This window comes from Ammodytes marinus, assembly GCF_949987685.1.
Source record: "Ammodytes marinus genome assembly, chromosome: 25".
Taxonomy (NCBI): domain Eukaryota; kingdom Metazoa; phylum Chordata; class Actinopteri; order Uranoscopiformes; family Ammodytidae; genus Ammodytes; species Ammodytes marinus.
The window spans coordinates 334,039-344,957 of NC_137229.1; the positions used below are offsets into that span (position 1 = coordinate 334,039).

The 10,919-nt window shown below is 41.1% G+C and overlaps 1 protein-coding gene and 1 long non-coding RNA gene across 4 annotated transcripts in view; one reads left to right on the top strand and one right to left on the bottom strand.

Moving 5' to 3' along the window:
• The first annotated feature begins 2,879 nt into the window (after positions 1–2,879).
• LOC307270242 (sorcin-like) overlaps positions 2,880–10,919 on the top strand; it is a 26,588-nt gene continuing 18,548 nt past the window's right edge. For 2 of the 3 annotated variants that reach the window (XM_080053435.1, XM_080053434.1), the window contains exons 1-3: positions 2,880–3,206; positions 9,703–9,750; positions 10,333–10,402. In XM_080053435.1, coding sequence (XP_079909561.1) covers positions 3,159–3,206; positions 9,703–9,750; positions 10,333–10,402 — 166 coding nt within the window. In that variant the 5' untranslated portion in view covers positions 2,880–3,158. The remainder of the gene's footprint in view (positions 3,207–9,702; positions 9,751–10,332; positions 10,403–10,919) is intronic. The other variant, XM_080053436.1, reaches the window with a different exon arrangement.
• On the bottom strand, positions 5,559–7,888 carry LOC307270233. The gene is made up of 3 exons (XR_013845536.1): positions 7,840–7,888; positions 7,403–7,515; positions 5,559–6,152 (listed from the first exon to the last, which is right to left on the bottom strand). It is a non-coding gene; the product is annotated as an uncharacterized lncRNA (long non-coding RNA).

Below are 10,919 nucleotides of genomic sequence, written 5' to 3' on the forward strand. Positions count from 1 at the left end.
TTCCCTGCCCCGCAGGGCTTGGGAACCGCGTTGCTCTGCAAAACGCGGTCCCAGCCCTACTCGGGCTTGGCCCCCTAATAATTCCTACTAAATCAATAGGGTTCCCTGCCCAGCAGGGCTTGGGAACCGCGTTGCTCTGCATAACGCGGTCCCTTGCCCTTCTCGGGCTTGGCCCCCTAATAAGCATAATAATTCCTACTAAATCAATAGGGTTCCATGCCCCGCATTGTCATGGAACCGCGATGCTCTGCATTCCGCGGTCCCTTGCCCTTCTCGGGCTTGGCCCCCTAATAATCCCTACAAGAACAATAGGGTTCCCTGCCCCGCAGGGCTTGGGAACCGCGTTGCTCTGCAAAACGCGGTCCCAGCCCTACTCGGGCTTGGCCCCCTAATAATCCCTACAAGATCAATAGGGTTCCCTGCCCCGCAGGGCTTGGGAACCGCGTTGCTCTGCAAAACGCGGTCCCAGCCCTACTCGGGCTTGGCCCCCTAATAATCCCTACAAGATCAATAGGGTTCCCTGCCCCGCAGGGCTTGGGAACCGCGTTGCTCTGCAAAACGCGGTCCCAGCCCTACTCGGGCTTGGCCCCCTAATAATCCCAGCAAGATCAATAGGGTTCCCAGCCCTGCGGGCTGGGAACCGCGTTGCTCTGCAAAACGCGGTTCCCAGCCCTACTCGGGCTTGGCCCCCTAATAATAATAATCCCTACAAGAACAATAGGGTTCCCTGCCCCGCAGGGCTTGGGAACCGCGTTGCTCTGCAAAACGCGGTCCCAGCCCTACTCGGGCTTGGCCCCCTAATAATAATCCCAGCAAGATCAATAGGGTTCCCTGCCCAGCAGGGCTTGGGAACCGCGTTGCTCTGCATAACGCGGTCCCTTGCCCTTCTCGGGCTTGGCCCCCTAATAAGACTAGAACTGCAAGCAGTTGTGAACGGGGGCCAAGCCTCCCACGCGACTCGGGATCGGGCGTCGTCGTCCGCGGCGCCGGCCCCTCGCTTCACGGAATCCGGAGATGTAAAGTTTTTGAATGTGCGATGTTCGGTGTGGGAGTTATAGCCCCAAACGCGTTTTCTTTGCTTTTTGTGGTTTTGGTGCCCCCTATGGATGACATTCGCAAAACTGTGTTATACAGAAAGATGCAGCTCAATGTACCGAACAAGTGGATGTCAAGTTTTTGAATGTGTGATGTTTGGTGTGGGAGTTATAGCCCCACACGCGTTTTCTTTGCTTTTTGTGGTTTTGGCGCCCCCTATGGATGACATCCGCCAAACTATGTTAGATGGAAAGATGCAGCTTAATGTACCGAACAAGTGGATTTGGGAGTTATAGACCAAAAGGCAAAACAATTGCAGAGAAAGATGCTCAAGTGGATAAGGAGATGTATACTTTTTGTGTTTTTGGCGCCCCCTTTTGGCGAAATTTTTCAATTTTTTTTGACGATGTTCATTAGGACAGTACGACCATATTTCTAAAATATTGTCTTGATACGATATATAGTTTTGGATTTATGATCACTTACGTACAAGGTATTACAAGGAAGCTAATCGGTGAATCTTTAAAGCGCTACCGTTTGGTCTTCCGATGGTCGTAGAAAAATTATTTGACCAACTTTTGCTCGTGGGAGTCATTAGAGCATAATGCTTTTGGTTTCGTCCAAATCAGGCGAAAACTGTAGGAGGAGTATGTTTTGGTGACTGACACAGTTTTTGCGACGTAGCAAAAAATCTATCGTATCGCAAATGGGCGTGGCCTATCTCAAAAGATGCAGCTGAGTTGTGGGCATCTGTGGATATAAAGTTTTTGACTGTCGGACGTTCTGTGGGGGAGTTAAAGCCTCAAACGCGTTTTCCGTTGTTGTAGCGCCACCTAGTGGCCGGGATGTCTGAATTTTTTCGTCTGTGTACCAGGCACGGACCTGGATCTAGTCATGCAAGTGGCATGTCCCAGCCCTTTACGGTTTGGGCTGCAGCACCATTTTAAATAAAAAGAAGAAGAAATGTTCCATATCGAAAAATCGAATCTTTAAAGCGCTAGCGTTTGGTCTTCCGATAGTCGTAGAAAAATTATTTGACCAACTTTTGCTCGTGGGAGTCAGTAGAGCATAATGCTTTTGGTTTCGTCCGAATCGGGCGAAAACTGTAGGAGGAGTATGTTTTGGTGACTGACACAGTTTTTGCGATGTAGCGAAAAATCTATATATACGCAAATGGGCGTGGCCTATCTCAAAAGATTCAGCTGACTTGTGGGCATCTGTGGATATAAAGTTTTTGACTGTCGGACTTTCGGTGTGGAAGTTATACACGTTTTCTTTTTTTTGTAGCGCCACCTAGTGGCCGGCATGTCTGAATTTTTTTGTCTGCGTACCAGGCACGGACCTGGATCTAGTCATGCAAGTGGCATGTCCCTACCCTTTACGGTTTGGGCTGCAGCACCAGTTCTAGACGACACCAAATAATCACAGCAAGATCAATAGGGTTCCCTGCCCCGCAGGGCTTGGGAACCGCGTTGCTCTGCAAAACGCGGTCCCAGCCCTTCTCGGGCTTGGCCCCCTAAATAAAGAATAATCCCAGCAAAAACAATAGGGTTCCCTGCCCCGCAGGGTTTGGGAACCGCGTTGCTCTGCAAAACGCGGTCCCAGCCCTTCTCGGGCTTGGCCCCCTAACTAAAGATGTCAGACGAATGAAACTGAGTAAAAAAGTACATTTGTAATCAGTTAACTTACATCTCGCCACCACAGTGTCATGTCTGTTTCCCATTGTATCAAAAACAATGAAAACCCTTGCTGTCTTTCTATTGGTTGTTGTGAGGTCACGTGGTTGCTCTCAGCCAATCCGGGAGCAGCAGGGGGCGGTGGCTCATTCCATAGGAAACGGGTAATTTTCAGACAAACTAAACACAAATTCCAGAGAATTCAGGTTGTCCATTGCTTGTTTACCACCGGGTTTTTGTACGGTTCAAATTTCATTTAGACTCTCCTTTTAGCTCAAAAAAGCTTAAATCTACGGCTCCGTGTTGCCTTTTCAGCGCTATTGTGTTAATCTAGTGAGCTATACAGACACACCCTTCGCTCTGTAAGCCATAGGTTAAACCCCCAAAGCACCTACACACTTTGGTTTTTATAGGCTAATCGCGTTTAGTTTGATTGTAAAAGGAACAATGGCATTTCATGGGTATGGCGCGGCCCCCGGTGGATTCCCACAGCAGGTAAGGAGCATTTAAAACATATTAACATGTATTTTAAACGATTATTATTGAACTGTGACCACAAAAGCACCGTCCGTCCCGGGACAGAATAAACTGCGGAAGTGGACTCGAGTGGACTTGTAGAAATTAAGCGTTAAATTCTCAATCAATCAATATTTTTTTATTTATATCGTGCACAGAGACATACCCAAATACATAGGCTACACACTCATACACAAACTCACACATAGCCTACACACTCATACACACACTCATACATACGCACGCAGACACACAAACTCACATAGGCCTACTCACACTCACACATACCCTAGCTGTCACTAAAGTCTTACAAAATGCACCAGCAGTCTATTAGTTTAGTATTTGGGATTTTACCTGACCATTGTGATTCTGACACACGCACAAAAACGTCCTATTTATTGTAGCCTAATGGTGGATTACTGCTACTTCAACTGCACGAATAAATCATAAGCAATTAAAAAAAAAAAAAAAATTATTAATAAGGTGTTAGTTTTAAGTCAGTTGGACTAAGAATAGGAACTAACCAATTGTAAACATTTTCAATAAATCGTCTAACAAGTTTTTATTTATTCATGTATTTTTTTTATTTGTATCAATGGATATCATATAGGCAACATGGATTATGGATATACTACGAATACTTTAAGTGATAAAAAAATCTAATTGCATTCATATTTATTTCAACCAAAACAAAATGGCTAATGGCTAATTATCAATTATTAATTTAATTATTTTTCTATATTCAATTTATTGGCTTAATATTAATATTACAGCAGTTCAATTTGTTGTTTTAAATTTGTTAAGTTGTTTAAACCTGCAGTGTGTAGAATTTTGTGTTTTATTTCCTAGCAGATTTTGTAGAAAGTAATTATAATATCCATAAGTACGTTTCATTTAGTGCATAATAGCTGAAAAAAAAGTTTTGAATTATTTATTTTTTCCCTTAGAAAGGGTCTCATATATGTCCATATTTCTGCATATCTTGGACCAAGGCCTAGTGCCGCCATCTTGAAAGTGTCATAGTTGGAATGTCATCAGGTGCATTGTTTAGAATGTAGAATTGTTCTTGTCCTTGAAGGCCACTGTAGCTTCTGTTATTATTCTAAAGGGTTGGGGTTACCCAGGGAGTGTTGCATTCTAGAACTTTGCAGAACTTTCTTGATGATGTCATATTACACACTGCACCTTTTTAAGTGATCAAAAAATCCAATTGCATTCATATTTATTTTAATTTCAACCAAAACAAAATGGCTAATTATTCATTTAAAGGGTAACTGCACCCCCTGTTTGAGCTACTGCACGATTTTGAAAAATGCTTTCAGACCATGGATTCTGAATTCCGTTTGAGAACCTTTGTTTTTAAACATTCAGACATCAGCCGGTGTGAGTACCAGATGTGTTCGGCTGCAAGATCCGCTCGGGGTCCTGCGCCTACTGATGACGTATCGACACTTGACGTTGTCACCATAGATACCGCTACGCTACGGCAAAGCAATGTGGACATACACAACATTTAAAAAGATCGCGATAGCTGAAGGTGCGATAGCTTAGCGAGTAAGCTAACTATAGATAGTTTATATCTGTGTGAAACTCAAACAACATGTAAAAGATCGCGCTAGCTGATAGCTTAGCCAGTAGGCTCCATAGATAGATCGATTTATTTATTGTTCTGCAAGGTTTAAAATGAGTTGTTACGTTTGGCTTATAGTAGCCTAGTCATCTCTCATTATGTAAGGTTAAATTACATTTTATTTTATACGAATGTATAGTTTAGCAAGGTTTAACCCCCGGTTTTAACCCTGTTTGAGTGCTAAATTAAACATTTATTTAATAATACTTTAAACATTAAATGAGTATTTTAGTTTAATGTACTCTAGCATGTATTTTAAGAAATAATATTTTATTAAAAGAACAACTTTCCCCTGGGTTCACTGTTATTTTACATCACACTGAAAAACAATGTGTATAATGAGTTTCATAATGATATTTATCAGTTAAAAAATGTAAAGGTGTGGCTCTGATGTACAATTTCCAGCCCCTGGAGCATTTGTAGTGTCTTGCAGCACTGATAAATAGATACATTCATTCAACCTTCATTAAATAAAATAAAAAAATACAGCAGATTTTGTTTAATCTGATTTGTATTTTTCTTATCCAACCACATATACCACCTTCTGTAGTGTCTTGCAGCACTGCCATCGACTGTCCAAACAGCAAACTAGCCTACTGTTTGCACTGAGTCTCTGCAGAACATTTCTCAATGGGAATAGTTCACGGACACACACACTGACATATTTGTATATGATTATATATTTTTTTATTCATGTGGCCTGCAGTGGCGATATCGCACAGGTGTATTCCCACAGGCTCTGAAAACAACAGTCATCAAACCATATCTAACTTACCATTTTTAAGCAAAATCATTGAAAAAGCTGTTTATCAACAGCTAAATAACTACTTCAATCACCAGATGTGCCAAAATTGTCTTCAATTGAACAATGAAAAAACTGAAGTAATGGTCTTTGGTGCAAGGGATGAACAATTAAAAGTCAGTGCACAGCTGTTATGTTAGAACGCACACACCAAGACAGAAATCTTGGTGTATTCATAGACTCAGACTTGGAATTTCTAAAACCACATTAAAACAAGTACACGTCTGGCAAATCAAAAGGTTTCCAAACTGTGCAGAGCACCTATGCAAAATATTAGTTTGAAAAGATTTATATTACAAAAATAGAACTGATTTGAATTACGTAAAATATACAAATATTAATGCTGAGAGGGGCACTGATGCCCAGTGTCCACTCCTCTCGACGGGAAGGGGGGGGCACTGACGCCCTGTTTCTGCTCCGTCAAAGTCGGCCGCAAGGCTGAAGTTGAGGCCGCTGACAATGCAAAGTCATCTTTGCAATATAGTGGAAACACCTATAAAGAAATACACATTACATTAAAGACCAAGTAATATAGCTTCTGGGTTCAAGTTACCCACTAACACTTGTATAAGCCAAATAGCGAATTTGAAAATGTATTAATTATCTAGATTTTCTAAAGTGAGAGCGACCATACTAATGGGCATGTAAGCTCGTCTAGTCACACATTTCAGATGATACCTCATGTTTTTCTGCAGAGTCTACATGTTTTATTTGTTTGTTCTTTTACAAATTTGAGGAAGGAATCAGATATCGTTGGTTGCTCATTTAAGAACCGGAATACTTCTTTTGGCCCTCTAAGTCGTCAGATTTAAAAACATACCCAAGGAAAACAGACTTTCTGATTTAGGAGAAGTGGAGAATTAATTTAAATTTCATACCTACTATCCTGAGCTGTAAATTCCCTTTTTTAATTAAATATTTCCTTAAAATCCTGAAAAGTTTTGGGGGTGCTCCAGTGGCGTATTATCTACTTCAAACTGTGAAATGAAATTTAAAACACCTAATGTGTTTTTTGAGCAATAAATATGACATGATGGAATAGTTGTTTACTTTCAATGTGTATATGTTAAAGTCTATTTTGTTACAAAAGCTTGGAAACTTCAGGATGGTTAATTTGTTTTAGTATTATGGCGCTTTTCCACTGCATGGTATCAGCTCAACTCGACTCGACTCTTAGTATTGTTAAGCCTGTAATTTTTGGGCTGTTTGTGTTGATAATGGTGTCTATTTAGCCCGTGGGCTGGGCATAATTTTTAAACACAACACAAAATTAAATCTATCAATCAATTAATCATGGCCTAAACACTCAAGCCAACCCGCAGGTTCTATCACAGTAACCTGGACTGCTGCTAAGTAGTAATTATTTTGAAAAAGAGCAGTTACAAAGTTTCAAGTCTGTTTATATTTCATTTTTCCTAAAGAGTTTTCTTTCTGTGACCAAGCAACCAATGAAATCTGGTCTGACGTATAACCTTTCTGATCGACTAATGTTTTAGTCAACTATTAGGGGGGCAGCCCTAGTTCATTTATGAAACTGTATGTACAATCTGTGGTTAGGTAACATTATGACAACAAGTAGCTTCAGGAAATCTAGTGAAATTGCCAAGTTACAAATAAAGGTTAAATACAAGCAAATGTTTTGGGCAGTACTTGGAAGAAAAAATCAAAGTAATAGTGCCAATACAGAATACTTCCGATAAACTGGCTCAAATGTGCATTTGCGTTTGACACACTGTGACTTACCTTTCAGAAAGTAGGTCTTTGAGAGCTTCCTAATGTTGGCCTTGTTGTTGTTAGGCTGTGGTAACTTTTTTGAGTGAGGTAATGCTTTACTTCAGTGTATAACGCTTCCATTTCTGTGAAAATAAATGAAATAAACAAAGACAGTTTTCGGAATTAAGGCCAGAAAAAAAGACATTCCCTGGTAATAGAGATAGGGTAATTATCACCTACAAAACTAATCCTATATTGATGAAAGCCCCCACTAACGTTTATTAGCTCACGTTAGCCATCAATCTAAAGCCACACACATATTATCTTATCAAAGCAAACGGTCATGTTATACAACGTATGTTTAATTTCAGTAATTTGACAAGCGTATGACTAAGGTTTATCTTTGTACATTAGATTATTATTCATAGTCTTTGATTAGAAAACCATAGGAGATCGTTAATACTTACCTAAAGAGCAGGGAATAACACCATACACCGGCTACTGAGTGACGCGCATGCGCACTTAAAAGACAACGTTTACAGGAAGTGCGTCATTATCGCGCATCTAGGACCCCGAGCGGATCTGGCAGCCGAACACATCTGGTACTCACACCGGCCGACTTTCGGGAGGGAGGGGGGCGCGCGGTGTCTGTGAAGGAGGGGGCTAGCTGCTAGCTGTCACTCAGGAAGATCTGAATGACATGACTTCATTGAAATATCGAGTGACACAAAGTCTAAAGGCACTGTCGCTACACAGTGAGCTCATATGCCACACAGATGGGTCGTCTGAGGTGGAGGACTTTTCTTATTCGAAATTGTTTGCGGGTGTCTCTATCGTAGTGTTAGGAGACAGAGTAGCGCAAGTGAGCTAGCGGCAGTGTGTGTGTGTGTGTGAGCGAGGAGAGCGAGCGGTAGCGTGTGTCAATAAAGTGAAGCAATGAACGGTCCGGGTCTGTGTGTGTGTGTGTGTGTGTGTGTGTGCGTGCGCACAAGCGAGCTAATACAGACACACTGCCGGTAGAAGTTAAGGGTGTTAACCCCCGAAATAACATCCTTGGAGGGACAGTATAACAGTAGTAGCTCATGGATCAGCCATGGACCTGTGAAGAGCGTGACCGGCTTTGCGGCGACGTGATGACGTACATTAAGTCAACATGTACGTCATTTTTCGAACCCGAAGGAAAAAGTTATTTTCAAATCTTAGTAAAGTTCTAAAATAAATTACAATACAAAAAAATTCTTAAATTGCCGATATTTAACATATTGCAATTTTTTTCAATATTAATACCAGCATATATGTGTTCCTTAACAACAGAGTCATTTAATTCAGCTTCTATCTCAAAAAACAAGTAAAAGGGTGCATTTACACTTTAAGTATTTTTCTATATTCAATGTATTGGCTTGATATTAATATTACAGCAGTTGAATTTGTTGAAGTTGTTTAAGTTTTTACACAATGTCTCTTGTCTGTAATGTTGGAGCCTCAAATGGCAACTTCTTGAACTTCCTTTTTCAAATGTTGCAAAAAACAAAACACCGATTGTTGTCTCATTTCATCGGGTTACTTCACAGGAAAGGTTTTGAAGCCTGATTACGAAAAGCAGAAGAAAGCTTTATCAGTAGATCTGTGTGTGTGTGTGTGTGTGTGTGTGTGTGTGTGTCTGTCTGTCTGTGAGAGCGTGTCTGTCTGTCTGTCTGTGTGTGTGGGGCTATGAGTGAGTGAGTTAAAAAGAATGTTACATCTTTTCATTGGTAACCTGACCACTATACAACAGCTCACATGCCCTGGATGGTTGTGACACTTCTAACCAATCAGCCGCCAGAGTTTTTTTTTTTAAATGTTATTGTTTTGCATCTTTTGAAATTCCTCTGAAAACCTTTTTGGTGACTTTGCACTGAACCTGAGGGCTTTGTCTAACTGCTTTAAAGGTGCAGTGCGTAGAATTTATTAGCATTTTTCAAAACAGACTTGGTAGAAATGGAATATACTATTCACAAGTGTGTTTTAATTAGTGAATAAACGCATGAAAATAAAATATAATAAATAACTAAACACATCTCTTCTCTCTCTCTCTCCCTCCCTCTCTCTCTATGTCTCTCTCTCTCTCTCTGTCTCTCTCTCTCTCTCTCTCTCTCTCTCTCTCTCTCCTCTCTCTCTCTCTCTCTCTCTCTCTCTCTCTCTCTCTCTCTCTCTCTCTCTCTCTCTCTCTCTCTCTCTCTCTCTCTCTACCTCCCTCTCTCTCTCTCTACCTCCCTCTCTCTCTCTCTACCTCCCTCTCTCTCTCTCTCTCTCTCTCTCTCTCTCTCTCTCTCTCTCTCTCTTTCTCTCAGCAGCAGCAGGATCCTCTCTACGGATATTTCACCGCTGTAGCTGGACAGGTAACACACACTTCACCTCTGACTGTATTTAAAGGTGCTACGAGGAACTTTTAAATATTTCTGAAACAGTCTCATTTTTCCTCTGATGATCATAAATTACAAGTAACAGCAAACGAGACCATCAATGTGAAAGAATGCTATTTTTATATAGTTTTTCTTAATGCCTTTGTCATGGGTATACGCTCACCCAGGAACAACAGCTGGCGTAGTACAAAACACTACCGCTTTAGTCCAAAGGCAGAAAATTGTCAGAAAATAGTAACTATTTATACTAAAGTATAAAAATAAGCATATAGCTGTTTTATTTTTATACTTTTCTACTTTTTTCTTGTTATAATTATCTTCTATTTTATATATATATAATTGTTTTTATTGAAGAAGCTGTCTCAGGGAGATTCTCGCAAGAATCCCAATGCACCTTTACTGTCTTGTACCTGTGCAAATGGCAATAACCAAGAACGTTCTCCAGCCAATCAGAATAGAGTATTCACACAGACTATGGTATAATGTATCGTATTGTATTGTATTGTATTGTATTGTATTGTATTCCCTCATGTCTTGTTCTTTCTGAACCTTTAACAGGACGGACAGATCTCAGCAGAGGAGTTGCAGCGCTGCCTGACACACTCCGGCATCTCTGGCTCCTACAAACGTAAGATTTCTCTCTCTGTGTTTCTCAGTATGGCAGCGTTTACAAACTGGTGCCCCCCCCCCCCCCCCCCTCACCCCCCCGACACTGGTGCAGGAGCTCAGAAAAATCCCCAAGAAGAGCCCAAGAAATGTTTCAGTTGTTGATTCTACTGCTAAGATAAAAAAACCTGGACGTACAGCAGAAGGTTTAAGATCCATGTGCCATCACTGAAGGCTTTACCTCATGTAGATGCACCGACAGTGTTGTTGTAATTACTCGGAATTCTTTTTAATAACAAGGTAAGGTTAACATCCCAGTAGTTGCCTAAAATACACACTACAACTGCAAAACGATAAAAAAAATAAAAAATCAGATGTCATGATGTGACATAACATGGGGTCCCATTGATAAAGCAACATTATTCCGTGTGAGTGTGTAACAGTGTGTGTGTGTGTGCGTGTGTGTGTGCGTGTGTGCGTGTGTGCGTGTGTGCGTGTGTGCGTGTGCGTGTGCGTGTGCGTGTGCGTGTGCGTGTGCG